Raw genomic sequence first — 17823 nt, 5'->3', positions numbered from 1 at the left:
ACAGGGAGAACATGCAAACTCCATGCAGAAAGATCCCGGGAAAGCCGGGACGCGAACCAGGGATCTTCTCGCTGCAAGGCGAAAGTGCTAACCACTACGCCACTGTGCAGCCCTAAATCTTATCTTAACACAGTTAATGTATTAACTTATTTTTGTGTGTATGCATGTATTTATTGATTTATTTAGTACTGTTAACATATCAGAGTTCTGAGTGAGTTTTTCTTAAGATAGGCAAAGGTCATTTATTGATTACATATAGGCTCTTAAATGTTTATTAAAAACTAAAAAGCATTTAAAAAAAACAACTTATGCATTTATTGAGTCACTAAAATACTGTAGAGTACAGACCACATCAGCATGATTATAAGCATCCTCTGGTAAATTAACAACCAGATACTGATGTCTCTCACCATATGGACTTCAGGAGATGACTGGGGGATGATAAACTGTGACCTACTGGTTGGGTTCTCTCTGTTCTCATGTTTCTTACATGTTTGTCCCCTGACAGCCGAGTCCTAATGTTTTTTGAGCAACACACCATACTATGATGTTTTTACAATGATGGTTCTACTATGGAACCAGTTTGACATGTTCAGGTATTCTTTGTGTGAAAACTCAGAGATTTCAGGTATCAGAAGGTGGTTTTCAACTTTCTTTATTAACTTTCTGCTTCAACTTTAAACTAAATTTCCTTCACTAACCCCACCCTCTGGACTCCCAGTAAGCTGTGTTCCTATTGGCTGTCCAGGTGGCTGCTTGGTGTTATTAGGAACACCTGAGCAGCTCAGTGTCTTCTTGCTTTATTTAGCTGCAGACAAACATTTCCTCTGCTTGTCTTCACCACAGAACTGGGTTTGGCTCCATTGCTTAGTTTGTTCTTTAGGCGTTGGCTTGCAGCTTCCAGCAGTAAAATCATCTTTAATGTGTTTCTTGGTGTGTTTTAGGGCTTTGTACTGGATAGTTGTCTTGGTAAATGTGGTTCTTTAGCCACAGTTAGCACATGGTCCTAATGTGTGCAGTGATTAGTGGATTTGTTGCAGCTGAGTTGTGTCTTTATCTTGGCTGTAGTGAGTCTTCAGAGGTTTTTGGTCAGACACATTCTGTATTCTTGTTTGAGAACCAATGTTGGTTGTCCAGAAGGTAAGAGTTCCTGTCCTGATTCTCTGTTCTCAGAGGTTCTCTGGTAGGCTGCAGGAGACTTTAGCATTTGGGTTGTGCTAGTTTGGTTTTTGTACGGTTTCATTTGGACGACTATCTTGAGGGCCCTCCATGTGGTTTAGTGAGGTTTTCTGCAACAGTTCTACAAAGCAACCTGCAGCAGAAGAGACTTTGAGAGTTTTTAGGAAGTTCTGGAGACCAGACTTTAGAGCAGCAGAAACATTTGTCAGCAGGTTGAGCAGGAGAAGGTGAGCTTCAGAGTAGAAATGAGACGGAAACCTTCTTGACCCGTGTGGTGAGGTCCTGTACCAAGAGTTTGAGCAGGTTGTGAAGAGTCTGTAGTTCTTTGGTCTGAAAGCACAAGAAGAGTCGACTTATTAAAGGAGAAAACAGGAGATATTGTTGGTTCTTCTGTCGCTCTGCAGTTTCCTTAGACTGAATATCAAGTTTATATATTAAATGATTTCCCATGTGAGCCCAAGAAGACTTCAATAAACTCCCTCCATCCCCTGGACACAACATATTTTATTACCATGTTAAATTATTATTATTATTATTTTTTTTAATGTTTTTGAGTTTTAATCATAGTGTTTTCTCTTTGCTTGTTTAGTTTTGTCATCTGTGTAAAAGGTACTAAACAAATAAAGTTGAATTGATAAACTGAATAACTGACTAACTCATGATTGTGACAACAGAAGTATTTTCATTGTGATTTAAGGGTTTGTTTCATTTTTAAGGTTGGGGTTAAAATCTTGACAGAAAAAGAAGATTAAAGAAATAAACTACATAACAAAAAGCAATTAAATCAAACAAAAAAAAAAATTAATACAATAAAACTTTTAGAAAGTTTTATTGTTAAAAAGATTTAAGAAATTTAAGATGTAATTTTCTAATTAAACATTTAATTTCTTAATTAAATGTTTTGTCTTTTTAAAGGTTTAATAATCTAATTAAATGTTTTGCATTTTTTTAAATGTTTAATATTCTTCTTTAATTTTATTTTTTAAATGTTTAATTATGGAATATATTTTATCTGTAATTTTTAATATTTGTATTTTAAAAATTTTGTTTAATTTCATAATGACATGTATTGTATGTTGTTGAATTATCTAATTCAATATTTTGTCTGTTTAATAGAGTTAAACATTAAATACAATTAAATTATATGTACATATACCACCTTTTAATGTTTAGTTTTCTTTTTAAATGCTTCATTGTATTTTCTGTTTAATTCCTATTTCAAATTTTATTGTCTTTATGATGTAATTTTCTAATTAAACATTTAATTTTTTTAATTAAATGTTTTGTCTTTTTAAGGGTCTAATAATCTGATTAAATGTTTTGCATTTTTAAAAATGTTTAACATTCTTCTTGTTTAATTGTATTTTTTAAATGTTTAATGATGGAAAATACTTCATCTGTAATTTCTGATATTTGTATTTTAAAAATTTTGTTTAATTTCATAATGACATGTATTGTATCTTGTTGAATCATCTCATTCAATATTTTGTCTGTTTAATATAATTTAATGTAATTTAATATTTAACTCTATTAAACAGACAAAAATATTGAATGAGATGATTCAACAAGATACAATACATGTCATTATGAAATTAAACAAAATTTTTAAAATACAAATATCAGAAATTACAGATGAAGTATTTTCCATCATTAAACATTTAAAAAATACAATTAAACAAGAAGAATGTTAAACATTTTTAAAAATGCAAAACATTTAATCAGATTATTAGACCCTTAAAAAGACAAAACATGGGTACCCATATAGCTCAACGGGTTAAGCAGGTGACCCATGTACAGGGGCTGGTCCCCAATGCAGTGTCCCGGGTTCGAGTCCCGCTAGTGGTGCTTTGCTGCTAGTCTTCCCCCGTTTCCTGTCTGTCTCTCACTACACCTATCCAATAAAAGACGAAACATTTAATTAAAAAATGAAATGTTTAATTAGAAAATTATATCTTAAAGACAATAAAAGTTCAAATAGGAATTACACTGAAAATACAATGAAGGATTTAAAAAGAAAATTAAACATTAAAAGGTGGTAAAACATTTAAAAAGAAAAACCTTCAAGATTTAATCGAAACATTAACAGACTGTCTGAAGGTTCAAACTAACAGAGAACTACTCAAGAACTTTTAAGATTTCAGTCCTCAGACTGTGTGAAGGTTCAAACTAACAGAGAAGTACTCAGGAACTTAGAAGATATCAGTCCTTGGACTGTCTGGAAGTTCAGTCTAACAGAGAACTACTGTGGGACTTAGAAAATTTCAGCCCTCAGACTGTGTGAAAGCTCAGGTCCTGAGGACTCGGGAGGTCTGGAGGCTTTGAAAGTCTTGGAACTGAGGGTTCAACCCTCCAGCACAAAGGCTGAAGTCCAACCTCCTGAGAAAAACGATCGAGTCGAGACTCAAGTTAAAAAAAACTCGAAAATGGCAAAAAAATAGATGATAAATGCGCAAAAAAAAAAAAAGTATCGCACGTAGCTTAGAGGGAACAGTGGCCCCAAAACTGTTGATAAATTATTTCTCAATAAAAACTCATAACCAGTTACATAAGCACACCCTCTTTACTGACCTCTTTACCAATAAACCCCAAGACATACTTTGCCAAAATCCATAATAATCCATAAAATCTTTATTTGCACCAGCCCCATGTGAAAATGACATCAGTCTGTATTTGTAGAGCATCTCATGAATGTAGCAGCACCGTTTAAATGTTTCATAACATAGAATATAAGCAAAGAGTATATAGGGATACAGACAAACATGGGAAATAAGAAACGTGCTCTTCAATAGTTATTGTCATTATTATTATTACTAGTAATATTATTTTTGTGTCCACTACAACCCATACAATCATCTAGTGTAGTCAAACAGGAATGTGTGCATGGCGAATTAAATCCAAAACAATCCATGAACCGACCACGTCTTGATTGCACTTCATATTATTGACCACTAGATGTCCTACTCGAGCACTGTGTGTCATTGAGGCCTCGAGTAATGAACCATGTTTTGAATGAAGTGTCGAAGCTTCAACAAAGCCTCGATCAGCCATCACTACGTGTGGATCTTGAATATAAGCTATACTTAACTCCTAAGCAAGGCTGCCCTCAGCTGGTTATAACAGGGACCTACCATTTACTAGGAAATTTCTGGTGACTCATTGAACGCTGAATGTGCTTGCTCGTGTACTGTAATGTTGCCAGGACTCGATATTAGTGTTCTGAGAAAAGAAAAGCTGCACTAGGCATTCGTTTCTAGCATTTTTTGAGTTTGTTTTCAGGTTAATAATCTCCTGCAAGACATTTCGTCGGTGAAGATTGTATCATTGCAAATTCATGGGACTTTGAGAGAGCATTTAAAAGACTGCCGTGACCCGGATTCGAACCGGGGTTGCTGCGGCCACAACGCAGAGTACTAACCACTATACGATCACGGCGAGCTGTCTACCAGATGGAGTCCTCTGTGCTTCAGCAAACATACTTAACTCTAGTGATCCTACAGGTAGTTGAGTATTGATATGAGTAACTGAAAAGATCAATTCAGGAACAAATGAAGTTGGAGATATATTCATGGAGATTTCAGTTCAACGCGAATGAGCAATAGCGTTCACATTGGATCAAAGATCGTTTATATATATATATATATATTGATTCATCACACAAATTTGAAATTGTGGGCCACTTTCTGGTTTACAGCAAAGACGTTAACCCCATGCAGTCTACTCTTCGGCAGCTTTTATTCTCAGAATTAATTCCATGTTAGATCAAATTTTTTCGAAATACATTTTTTCTCTGGGTGTGACAAAATTCATAGAGTGATACATCTTAGTTTTTCAGTGTCTCAGGATGTGGGCAGGGATTATGGCAGTTTAAAAACGTACTCGAGCGCTGATTGGTCGACAGCTGTGTATTCGTACGGATTGATGTTTTCTGATTTCTCATTGGGCATGACGTGGTCATGTCTCGCTTGTCATTGGCTGAGGACACACCACCACCGAATTTCAAACCAGGTCGTCTTTCAGTGTGTTGTTGAAGGAAGCGTGTTTAACGTTTGTTAGCAGACTGCTATCAGCGGTGAGTAAACCGTTTATACGGATAGAGAGGTATTTTAAACGACCAACGCGAACAACATGACACGTAGCTAGCGAGTAGACTGCGAATTTAATGTAAAATGGCTGAAACGGTAAGTTCAGCACGAAGAGGACGCATGGACTTCAGCCCAGTAAGGAGACACGACTCGAACAAGGAGAATGATGTTCCCGTTTTGAGTTTGATCCAGTTTTCAAAGGCTCCTTTTGTGACCTTCGGGACAGTAAAGTTGGGCACCTCCAGGTCGGCTGTTCTGCGGATAGAGAACCCCACAGTGGACGGAGATGCGGAGGTTATTATTGAAAAGATCCCATCTAGTAAAGGCTTTTCTGTGGACTACAACACGTTCACGATCCAGGTATGTGTTAACTGTTAATTACCCGCGGTGCAATTTATGTGTATTGTAGAAATAATTAACCAAACCATCAGTCTGAATGATACATGATTGTAAACTAGGCTACAGAGCTGAAACAGCGTTGCAGTAGTTGTCCTACAGACAGCTGCTGTCATGTCTGGGAGTTTTGTTGACATTAATATATGCAGTACTCGTGTTACGTCTATTTGGAAAAACCCATCATTCAACATTGGTGAGTCTATCCTGATGGCACCATGTGCTTTGTATCTGCAGCCTGAGGGCTCATTCAGTCTGACAGTGACCTGGACTCCGACAGAAGAAGGTGGGATCAGAGAGCTCATCATCTTCAATGCCAATGGGATCCTCAAGCACCAGGCTGTTCTGCTGGGAAGAGCAGAGGCTCCGAAAAAGAAAAAGGTAAATATCCTCAGCTGAACACACAGGCTGGTACATCTACTACTGCACTAAGAGTTTGATTTATTCAGATCTGCAGAGATTAGTTGATTGACAGAATATTACTCGGCACTTGGATGATCAATTATTCACTGAAGCCTTTTCAAAGTAAAAAAAAAAAGATCTTATTTAAACTACGTCTGACAGTTTAGGGGCTAACTGTGATTTTGTCTGGACAGATATTTTGATTCCATTTGCAATATGTCAAGCTTCAGTTACATATTTACTGTGTGAGATTTAAAAGTGGAGCATCAAAAGCGTGACTGTCTCACAAGGAGGACAGTGTGGATTTATGAAGCCACCGATAAGGCAGTTTAAACCCTGGGCCTGACATGCTGCAAAATGTATGAAGTGTGGCTGTTAGAGACTAGGCTTATGTCAGTTGAACCACAGTGTACATGCAAGAACTACGTATGCATTGAACAATAGGTATAAACAACCACTGAAAATTTCAATCTGCTCAAATTAAATGAAACTGAATTACAATATTAGTGTAATTTAATGGCAACACCAAGTACATCCTAAATGGCAGCCTCTGCATTTTCCTTATTCCATTCTTTTTTAAATTGCAATTCTGATTTGAAATCAAATAATTGTTCACAGCTAGTCTTTAATTTCCTTTTCTCAATTTTAAACTGCACAAAACAAGACGTTTGATATCATATGCTTTGGCTCTATGAAACTGGTTGTGAATTAAGAATATAACTGATATGCTGATTTTTCTGACAGTCAGATCTAGACCGAATTGAAAGCCTATTTGGTGCGATTTGTACTTAGTTAAACCTGGTACAAGCGCAAGAAAAAGCCTGATTGTGTTTGAGTGGCAACTCAAGCAGCTGCATTTCACACATGATATTTGATGTGGCATTTGCAACTTCTACTTTTGATCGTTTGTGTTTCAGAAGAGCTTATGGGACACAATCAAAAGCAAAAGAGGGGGTGAAGAAGGGGCTGCGCCGAGCAGAAAGAAATCCAAACCCCCACTGAAGATGGCAGCCAATAAAACATTCCAAGTGTCCCGAAAGCCACAGTACAAACGGGACAAACCACGCAGCCCGCTTGCTTCGCTTAACGAGGAAAAGGTTGTCAGAGAGAGGTCCCTTACCAAGCACAGCCCCAGTGATGGTTGCTGCCTGACATCAGAGGAGCTCAAGGCCTTAAATCCCAACCAAAGCCAGCAGCCTCTGGTGTTGTCAGACCAGGAGAATATCTGTCAGAAGAACTCTCCTCACGTCATGCTCGTCCCTACTGCAAAGCTGATGGACTCTGGAAACACGTCTGCTTGTTCAGACAACCTGGCAGGAAAACCTGATAACAAAGATCTCGCTAAGTTGCTTAACAGGACGCTATCACCTATCGGGACACCGGAGAGGTTTAAGAAGCTGATGCCTCATATTCATTCCGAGAGCCCACCTCTTGCTGCTCCTCATGTTGACAGTGTATCTTACAAAGCCTCTGCTCTGTCTTTGAAGGATGCGCTGATGCTCATTGACTCTGATCTGATCTCCTTTAACACCAGTCCCCGAGACGCTAATTTGAGCTGTGACTTTTCAGATTCACTGGAATCCCTGAGCGAAAAGCAAAACCCCGGACCTCACACAAATGTCCTCAAATCAATACACGGTAGCCCGGAGCTGTGCAAGCCCAACGAGCCAAGACTGACCTTCTTTGTCAGCAAAAAGGTTGTTGTGAATGAGGTTGTTGGTTCAGAGGCCGATAAGGCGAAAGAAAATGTAAAAAAGCCCTCGTTCTGCTCCGCCACGGTGACCAAGAGCAAAGCACCAGCGGAGGCAAACAGTTCGAGTGGAAGGAAAATCAAGAAATCACGGCGACGGCTCTTAGAGAAGACACTTGAGATGGCTGATGGCAGCAGTCAGTGTGAGTCTGGACGAGGCACTCCAACCCTCCCTGTGATAGAGCCGGACAGAGCAGCCACACTGTGTGATGACGGCCATCGAGCCCCAGAGTTTACCTCCTGCAGCCCGTCTCCAAGGCCCGACGCCTCGCCCGCTCCCATCACCTTCCCCGTCTCCTCCCTTCCACCCATCGCTCCTTCTCGCTTCTCTTTCTCCGTCGCTTCTCTGCCTGCTTCAGATCCGACTCCCATCGCTTTTACCCTCACGTCTCCATCACCTGTGGGCTCATCCTCTCCTCTCCACTTGTCAAACTCTAGTCTGTGCAAGCAGTCCCCAACAGTTTTACCACCTCCTCCCATTCAGGAAGAATTGTTTCCCATTCATGTGGTGGGAAAGAGCAAGAAGAGGAAGAGTGAGGAGTATTTGAGAAAGAATTACAAGACTGAGGATGCTGGGAAAACTGAGCCGGTCAAAAGGAGCAGGGTGGTAACTAGAAGAACCGAGCCCTCGAGACCAGTACAGGAGAAGAGAGGTGTATCACAGCGGCAGAGAACAGCAGGTGAGCATATTGTTCATGAACGCTGTAATGTTCATACAACACACTCCAACAAAGTTCAATAAATTGGAGAGAGCACTAACTGTTTCAGCTAGTTGTGCCCAAGATGCTGAGAGCTCAATGTATAAAATGTTAATGTTGCATCTTAATGTGCCTCGTAAGAGTCTTCAATCTCCTTGATTTTTTGTCATTTGGTGACCTAATATACCAGAAGTCATAAACTGCCCCAGTTTGCTTTAGAATCTCTATGAAAAGCACTGGTAATAAGATGATGTGCTTTATAAAAGCTGATTTTGTGAGGTTTTTCTCTTTTTCACTGTTATTCTGCTGTTTGTTAATTCTGCAAACAATGCAACAGTGTTGAATGCAGTATTGTTAAAACTAAATGGAAAACAGCACTTTTATGGCATTCTAATTTTGCTCCTCTACCTTTAAGGCCTACGTTGACACTAGTTGCGCTGTTACAGAAACATACTTATGTTTTGTGAAGATGACGCTATCGTGGGTCTCTTTAGAGCATCGATCTCCAACCTTTTTTGAACCACGGACTGGTTTCAACTTTCTGCGGACCAGTTCGCACACACAACAAATACTACTCAGGGTTATTTTGATATACAAATAAGGGTCGTAAACGAACAAAATTACTTTTTATTGCTAAATATTTTTTAACTTCTTACTTATTTTTGTCTCAGCCTCTCCCTCTTTTCAAAGAATTTCCCCAGAGATGTTTTTTTTTTTAACATTTTGACAGGGTTTAGATTGACAGCTTTATTTAAGGCATGAAAACTGACAGAATCAAGTGTGGGAAACAAGCACAGACGGAAGTGATCGGAAGACAATCTAGTCATTTTTCAAAATAAAACACTGTGTAGACTCTACAGGAACTAAAATGAAAAATAATATGTTTTCATTATTTCTGTGTGGCCTGGTACCGGTCCATGGCCCAGTGGTTAGTGACTGCTGCATTACAGCACATATTAGACACAGCTGTATACAAACACGGGATTCAGAACTTTGTCCGGTGGTGCGACAAAACACTTCCTCACATTGAACCCTAAGAAAACAGAAGAGATCGTGTTCAACTCCCAATCCATCACACCAGAGCATAGTCTGGGTTCTCTCGCACAGACACCTGGGCAGACACACTGACAACAAACTGACATGGGATGTTCAAATTTAAAATGTTGGCACTGGGGTCCAACAGCGGCTGCACTTAATTTGTAGCCTAGCGATCTTCAGCGTCAACCAGAAAGTGTTGCTCCTCTTTCGTTCTGCTCTAGTTTATATTGTAATGTCACCTCAGCCTCAGTATCCTGATGAAAAGCCAGATCAGGTTCACTCAGAGAGCCACAAAAATCATAGGAGTCAGGCAGCACTTCATACTCCAAAGTAAAACTGCAACAATTAATCAATTACTTGTCAACTATTAATTCATTGTCTGCTATTAGGGATGATTTGAGTACATTTTTAAAGGGAAAATGGCTAAATCTTTTGCTTCTAGCTTCTCAGATGAGAACATTTTCAGGTTTCTTTCTTCCTCTATGACTGTGAACTGAATATTGTTTGGGTTGTGGACAAAACAAGACCTTTTTGGATGTCATCTTGGACTTTGGGAAACACTGACATGCACTTTTCACCATTTTGTGATGTTTTATGGACTAAGCAACAAACTGATTAATTTCAAAAATAACTGACAAATTTTTGAATTAAATGAAAATGATTTGTTGCAATCTTAATTCAGCCTGTCATTAATAAAACAATCTTCAAACTGGCTCAAAATTTTTATTGCAGCCTTTGGGATTTTCTAATTGCTTTGTGTTAAATTGTGATTTTGATTTAAAATTAATTTACTGTTCAGCCCTATATGCATTATGTGATTTATATTTTTCCAAGGACTGTAATTTTCACTGTTTAGTTTGTATCCACAAACTACGTTTGACGGCTATAGAGTGCTACATTCGGGATATTAAGGCTCACTGCAGGAGTTGGATGTAAGCTAAAATTGTCCATTAATTAATTAATGAGAGCGAATTACAACTCTTGAATTTTTTTTCCAGGCCCAGCATCCTCAGTGACCACATCTTCTCTAAAGACTACAAGGTCTGCAGTTCCTGCTCAGGCTAAGCAACTGAGCTCCAAAGCCATCTCACGAGGTACACATTCATGCATAGTTCCTGTGGTGTAAATGTGTACTGGTTAATGTGTTTTAATGGAGTTGGATTGATATTTTAATGAAGCACAGAGAGAAAAGGTCAACCTTGCAGCTGTAACGTCTGTAAGATGTAGATACTGCTGCTAATATTGCGTTTTTGACAGTTTGCTGACAGGATTTGTGTTGAAGATCGAAATGACTGTTTTTCTGTTGCTCACAGGTGCTGCATCTCGGAAAACATCTGCTGCTCCATCTGTGAAGACGGCAAAAGTAGTCGCCGTAGCGCAGTCGAAGCTGACGTTTATTAAACCGGCTCAAACAGGTAGTTGACTGCAGAACACTGTAAAATGAGCTTTTGTGATGCGTGGAAAAGCGTTTTACTTTAGTTTAACTTACTTTGTTTTCTTCCTCTGCTCTGTTCTTTTAGCTTTACCACGACATCCCATGCCGTTTGCTGCCAAGAACATGTTCTATGATGAGAGATGGATCGAGAAGCAGGAGAGGGGATTCACATGGTGGATCAACTACGTTCTCACCCCAGATGACTTTAAAGTGAACACTGAAGTCACTAAAGGTAACACACACCGAGCTTTCACTCATCACTGAACTTAAATGCAAGAATCGGTACAGCAACACCTAAAACTTGACCTCTTTCATGCGTGTTTTGTGCAGTGAGTGCCGTGTCTCTTGCCATGGGCAGCGATGACAACTTCAGTGTGCCTAAAGCTCCCACCAAAGAGGAGATGTCTTTCAGCACCTACACGGCCAGACGGAAGCTAAACCGCCTCCGTCGTTCTGCCTGCCAGTTGTTCACATCCGAAGCCATGGTCAAGGCTATTCAGAGGCTAGAGCTGGAGGTGGAGGCCAGACGGCTGCTTGTCAGGAAAGACCGCCACCTTTGGAAGGACATCGGTAAGAAACCTACTAATGAGGGATTTTTCCATTCTCTGAAGTTCCTATCAATAAGTCTGAAAGTAACATCATTTTTCGTCTTCCTTCAGGTGAACGCAAAAAAGTCCTCAGCTGGCTGCTTTCATACAACCCGCTGTGGCTGCGGATCGGCCTCGAGGTATTCTGATACATCACCGTCTTCTTCTGCTTGACAACAATCGCCTTTCAAACAGGGCTGCAGCTATCGATTATTCTGGCGATTAATCGAGTAATCGGATTCTGCACTTGGCATGCACGTTACAGCATCAAAAATGGAAATGAGTGCGCTGTGCAACAGAAATAACTATCCTGATGGAATGCAGGCAGACATCTGTGGTCCATTTAAACTGCTGGTACTGCAGCTGATAGAACACAATTAAGAAAACTGAGCAGTTTATTTGTATTTGTTACAGAGAATATTCAATCAGTAACATTAGTTTCATTTTGATTTGGCCACAAATTAAAGTGATTTCCTTCATTATGAAACAGTGTCAGACCTGCATGCACTTCAATGCAGTATCATGTTTGAATGTATGAAGTTTGGTAGTTTTATTGTGCAGCTGTCTGTTTTCAATAATCAGCTGCATTGATCAGTAAAATAAATACATTACACACGTTTAACAGTTTTCTGCCAGCATTCCTTTCTTACATAATTTCCAATCGCAGCTTTTTACCATCATAAATTTTTATTTTTCTCATTGTTCTTCATTGAAAGAACCTGTTTGCGATTGTTTCCTTTTTTCACAAAAACCAAATCAAATGATGCGTTAAATGCTCCTGTTTGTGTGAAGCAGAAAGTCTGAATTGCCAAAGAAAGTTGAAAACCACACCTGTTAACTCTGATGAGGTTTTCGTTTTTGTCGACTCACACAAAGAAAGTCTGACTGTGTTGAACTGTCTTCATAGTTCAGCCTCTGATCTGATAAATGCCATAAACTCTAGAAAAGCTGCGCCGGTTAAAATACAAGCGTCCTGTCAAATTTAAAATCCCCTTATAATTTCCTGAATATTGGTCCAGGTCCGTATAGGATGAAGTCTGGGTCCGGACTCAAACTGAGGTCCTTCAGTTAATGACCTGGGATCTTATATGTAGTGGATTAAACGAAGCCTCAATTCAGAGAATTTTGCTTTGAGGAATTTTAGTAATCAAATTACTTGAATAGCTCGAGGAATCATTTCAGCCCTACTTTCAAACACTGTTTCTCACCATCACAATGTTACTCCTCCTCAGACGATCTACGGTGAGCTGATCTCTCTGGAGAGCAACAGCGATGCTCTGGGTCTGGCTATGTTCATCCTCCAGCGGCTGCTCTGGAACCCAGACATCGCTGCTGAGTTCAGGCACCCCAGAGTGCCTCACCTCTACAAAGACGGTAATTACGGAGTGTGTTGTGTCGGTGTTGAAGCTGCAGAAATGTCAGCAGTCTTCTGTGGTGGACTTTGTTTGGGAACTACTTTTTGTCTGTTTATATCCAAAGTAATTAAAAGTGTACCATTTGTGTTATCAGCCCAGCTTGCGTTTTGTATTCCCACTCGAGTGAAAAGTAACGTAAGCATCCTTTGCCATCCTTATCATAAGCAGACAGAAACTCTTCATGATTGAAAATTAGCAGCTATGGTATGAGCAGAAGTTTAATTAAATGACCTGACTTCTTGTCATTCTTCACTGACATTTCTGATGCCAAAAAAAATCTTTAAAAAAGTGCAGTGCATTTATATTATACTGCAATATTTAGAGCTGTCTGAAATTTGGGGCGGCAGCTTATGATTATTATTGGTTCATCTAAATATTATTTTGTTATTAACAGTTCAGTGTATTAAATGTCAGGGAATGCTAAAATAGTCAACACCTGTTTCATAGAGGTTGAAGTGACGATTGTAATGCCTCTTTATATCAGATTAGCTTTCCAAAACCCTGAAATATTCAATTTACAATGATATGAAATGGCAAATTTTCACCTGTGAGAAACTAGCACTAAAGAGGACATTTTTTCAAAAATAAATTCAAAGTCCTTTGATTGAATGTTATTACAATACCCTGATCTACCCAAGATCTACTTTTGTTATAGACTTAAAAATAACAATCAGGCATTTCCACGGTTTCTGGTAGTTTTCCTCTTTGAGTTTCTAATCACAAGCATCAAAGGCCTCCATTGGACAGTGCCTACCTGCTTAATCAAGACCTGTTTTTTATCAAATAAAACTATGATTTTATATTACAAAAAACATTTTTGTAATTTTATCCAAAAAACTGCCTGTATGGAGCACATTTTTAGACTCACTTGTGTGAATTTTCTTCGGTCAGGCCACGAGGAGGCGCTGTCCCGCTTCACTCTAAAGAAGCTGCTCCTGCTAGTGTGTTTCCTGGACAAAGCCAAAGAGTCCAGACTGATTGAACACGACCCCTGTCTGTTCTGTGTGGACGCAGAGTTCAAGGTGGGTCTGCATTTGGTAAATGGTTTGCATTTATATAGCGCCTTTTCGCCTCCGCACTTCTACAAAACGCTTTGCAGTGTTTCTCATTCACCCATTCACACACACACTCGCATACTAATGGCAGCAGTGTTGCCATGCAAGGCACTAACCTGCCACCAGGAGCAACCCGGGGCTCAGTGTCTTGCCAGAGGAAAAAATACCAAAAACAAATATAAAAATCTAAACCAAAATTGGAAGAAATAGCTTAACCAAATTTCCAAAATGTGAATAAGGGATATGGAATACTGGCTTGGAATTGAGCTTTGGATAAATTCAATCTAAAACGTGAAACAAATGGTGAAACAACTGTGAGCCTAATTTGGCCCACCCTCTATACATCAGTCTGATTAAAGGGCAAAGGTTCAGTCACATCATATAAGTCTGTTTCTAAAATTACAACATACAATAACTTCACTAGTGATATTCATCTTTGTTTCTGTGTGTTTTCTCCAGATGTCTGACCTCTAATGTTTTTGGAATAAACTTAAGAGGAAAATTAGACTTATGTTTAGTTTATAATACTGTTTTAAAGCTTAGAAATTTAGATAAATGAAGAAATTGGTTTCAGAAAGTACACCTATTTTCTGTGTGACAGGTGCCGGTTCAGTTAGCAACTGATTTATGGTCTGTCAGAACTGTTTCTTAGGTAGGAAAGAAAATGTGTCTGTCACCGATCTGACTGAGAAGTTGTAGTGTTTTAAAACGGGGGATAAAGGTGCACAGTTGTAGCTGATCTGTTCATGGAGACACTGATAGGGTTGCGTGCTTTAAAAGTGCCAGAAATGGTTGAATAGCAAATGAAAAAAGAGTGCTAGAAAGAGACGTACAATGCTGAGCTCCTCTCCGCACACATGGGTCGGTGTGAATGTCAGGTTGTGAAGTGACGGATGACGGCCGACGCAGACACCTGCTATCTAACATTGAAAAAGTGTGGGAGGAGGGGGGCTTCGATGCAGTCTGACAATCCAACATCCACCCTGGACAGACCATAACTCCATCTTAAAGCACAGAAACAGATTCAGTCTGCTTTAGTGTAATGATGTAAATATCTGAAGGCCCATAAGAGTTTATTTCCTTCCATCATCTACCTCTTGAGTAGACTAGGAGCTGAGACCATGTCTTATCACTAATACCTAACCTCACAAAAGTGGAATTAAGGTGCTTTCAAAGGTGTGTGTTTTAGCTCTGGGCTGGTTCATGTACATACTGACAGTCACAAACTGATCAGGGGAAGCTTTCATCACTCACTGATCTTACAGTGCAGCTGCTGTCATCTACCTGTATTTTGGTTTGTTTTATCAGTCATTTCTGTTTCTCCGACACACTACACACAAATGTATGTCACAGATGGGAGCACAGACAAATGTTTAACATCACCTACCTACTTTTAGAAAATACCATGATTGACTAGTTGATCTTAAAAAAGCTGTGCCCACAGGTGGGCACTAGTAGGATTGACGGCTTGAACTCAGGCAGCTAGAACCAGGCAAAAGCACCAGGAGTAATTTAACCAACTCAGCCACCCTTTAATATGACACCTACTTAAATTCTATTTAAAGCTCTAAAGTTAAATCTTAGTATTTTGATGTTAGAGCAGCTTTAACCTATCCAAATTTTTCTGAGCATTGGTAGTATAATTCAAATCCCAAAACATTAATTTAAAAATGAGCTTCTTTACCTCTGATGTAGGTCCCTCAATCTGTAGTTACCATTCTGTGGTCTTGAGCAATTTCCCAACTGTTACTCTTGAGTAATAGCCAATCAACACTTTAAGATAAATGTTGTTAAGTTGTTTATTTTTTTATTAATGTGAAAAACAGACTACTGTTTAAAAGTTTGGGGTCACCCAGACAATTTCATGTTTTCCATGAAAACTCACACTTTTATTTATGTGCTAACATAATTGCACAAGGGTTTTCTAATCATCAATGAGTCTTTCAACACCATTAACTAACACAATGTAGCATTAGAACACAGGAGTGATGGTTGCTGGAAATGTTCCTCTGTACCCCATGGAGATATTCCATTAAAAATCAGATGTTTCTTGCTAGAATAGTCATTTACCACATTAACAATGTCTTGACTGTATTTCTGATTAATTTAATGTTATTTTCATTGAAAAAAAAGCTTTTTGTTCAAAAATGAAAGAATTAGGACAGTTCTAAGTGACCCCAAACTTTTGAATGGTAGTGTATGTAAATGTGTGGATTTGTCTATTCAAACAGAAAAAAACCTGCATGTATACAGAGTCTATTTACTCCTTTTTTTTTTTTTTTTTTTTTTGAAAATGAGACCGTGCATCTGTAAATACAGGGGAGTACACAGACCCAAAAGCCATCTCAAAGTAAATCTCACACTCCGTGCAGCGTTTCCTACATCATCTTGAGTTGCATTAACCTCTGCCATGCCGTGTGCTGCTTGTTTCTTGTCCAGGCGAGTAAAGACCTGCTGCTGGCCTTCTCGAGGGATTTCCTGAGCGGAGAGGGTATCCTCCCCCGGCACCTGGGCTACCTTGGGTTACCAGTCTCCCACGTCCAGAGGCCTCTGGACGAGTTCAACTTCGCTGTGAAAAATTTGGCAGTCGACTTGAAATGCGGCATCCGTCTAGTGTGAGTGAGACGTCATGAATTTTAATGTGACGCTGTGATCCCAGAAGGGATACTTCTTCTCTCAGAGGTCATTCTGGACTGCGTGGTGGTGTCCCAGCAGCTCAGAGGGATTCGGTGTTTAGGACTCTGCAGCAGAGAAGTGTCAGACAGGGGATTTCCTCTGTGGGATTTTCGCTGAAGGACGATCTCTTTGTCTGGCCTGTCGCTGTAACTGCATTACTCTGATCATAGTTCAGTCTCATGTGTGTGTTTCCGAAAAGTTCATTTTTCGTGTTTGCTCTTTTATTGCACAGAAAGGTTGAAGACTGAAGATCTCCTCTCCAGTGATAAGATTAGTATTCTCTGGGTTACTCTTAGACTGGCAGGCTTCTTCACTGGTATTTCTCTGGTTTTAGGAGGATTAGATGTAAAAGGCCACTATTTTAAATTGAAAATTCAAAGAAAGACATGATGAACTCATCAGAAAAAGGTCAAATATGCTTCATGAGTGTGGATGAACTCTTGTTCATACTACATCAGGTGTCTGCGTGCTGAAGTTTATTGCTGTGGTTGTGAATTTTTGGGTGTACACCTGTGGACAGCGCACAAACCCTTTCATGAAAATCTTTGGCAGAAAGCTGTAAAAGAAAATGATGAGTTTAATAATCACTGATATAGTTCTTAGTTGGACACTGTGGGAGTTATGACAGCATATAATTGTATCTGTCAGAGTTTCCCTCCAGGGATTAAGTAATATAATGTTAAGCAATCAGAGACCTTTTTGTATAAGTAAAAAAGTCATCATTTTTAAATATGAAATACGTGCTGCCTCTGATCAAGGACTTTTTTTCCAGCTACTAGCCAAATCAAAACTTGGATGATTACGGCTCCCCTCATCAACTAACGTTTGTTTGACTATTAGAAGGCAGCCCTACATAACTGGATCAAGTATTTGCTGGGATGAAAATTCAAGAATTGATTAATTGTTGCATAGTATTAAGTACAGTGGATATTATTCTCTGTGGTGGTAGAACTGCTTTTTACACATGGACATGTAACAGTCACGTAGAAGCAGATAAGTTATATGGGTCATCTGGTGGTATTATTGTAACAAATACTGATCATAGCCACGTTTTCAAACCTGAAGATATTCATTTTATTCTAATATGACTAATAAAGAGCTATTTGGCATTTT

At 39.2% G+C, this 17823-nt stretch overlaps 1 protein-coding gene and 1 non-coding gene across 2 annotated transcripts in view; one reads left to right on the top strand and one right to left on the bottom strand.

The window, feature by feature from the left end:
• Positions 1–4539: 4539 nt before the first annotated feature.
• trnah-gug (transfer RNA histidin (anticodon GUG)) lies at positions 4540–4611 on the bottom strand. Its single transcript has one exon. It is a non-coding gene; the product is annotated as a tRNA-His (tRNA).
• Positions 4612–5208: 597 nt separating this feature from the next.
• The window catches only part of aspm (assembly factor for spindle microtubules), a 31185-nt gene continuing 18570 nt past the window's right edge, over positions 5209–17823 (top strand). Inside the window, exons 1-11 of the mRNA XM_055004213.1 lie at positions 5209–5621; positions 5892–6035; positions 6974–8486; positions 10541–10636; positions 10856–10957; positions 11063–11209; positions 11308–11547; positions 11637–11704; positions 12797–12938; positions 13871–14001; positions 16474–16649. Of these exons, the coding sequence (XP_054860188.1) occupies positions 5346–5621; positions 5892–6035; positions 6974–8486; positions 10541–10636; positions 10856–10957; positions 11063–11209; positions 11308–11547; positions 11637–11704; positions 12797–12938; positions 13871–14001; positions 16474–16649 (3035 nt within the window). The 5' untranslated portion in view covers positions 5209–5345. The remainder of the gene's footprint in view (positions 5622–5891; positions 6036–6973; positions 8487–10540; positions 10637–10855; positions 10958–11062; positions 11210–11307; positions 11548–11636; positions 11705–12796; positions 12939–13870; positions 14002–16473; positions 16650–17823) is intronic.

The sequence above is a fragment of the Amphiprion ocellaris genome, chromosome 2 (assembly GCF_022539595.1).
Source record: "Amphiprion ocellaris isolate individual 3 ecotype Okinawa chromosome 2, ASM2253959v1, whole genome shotgun sequence".
Lineage (NCBI taxonomy): Eukaryota > Metazoa > Chordata > Actinopteri > Pomacentridae > Amphiprion > Amphiprion ocellaris.
The sequence above is the reverse complement of the archived record's forward strand: the minus strand, read 5'-3'. Positions and strand labels throughout refer to the sequence as shown.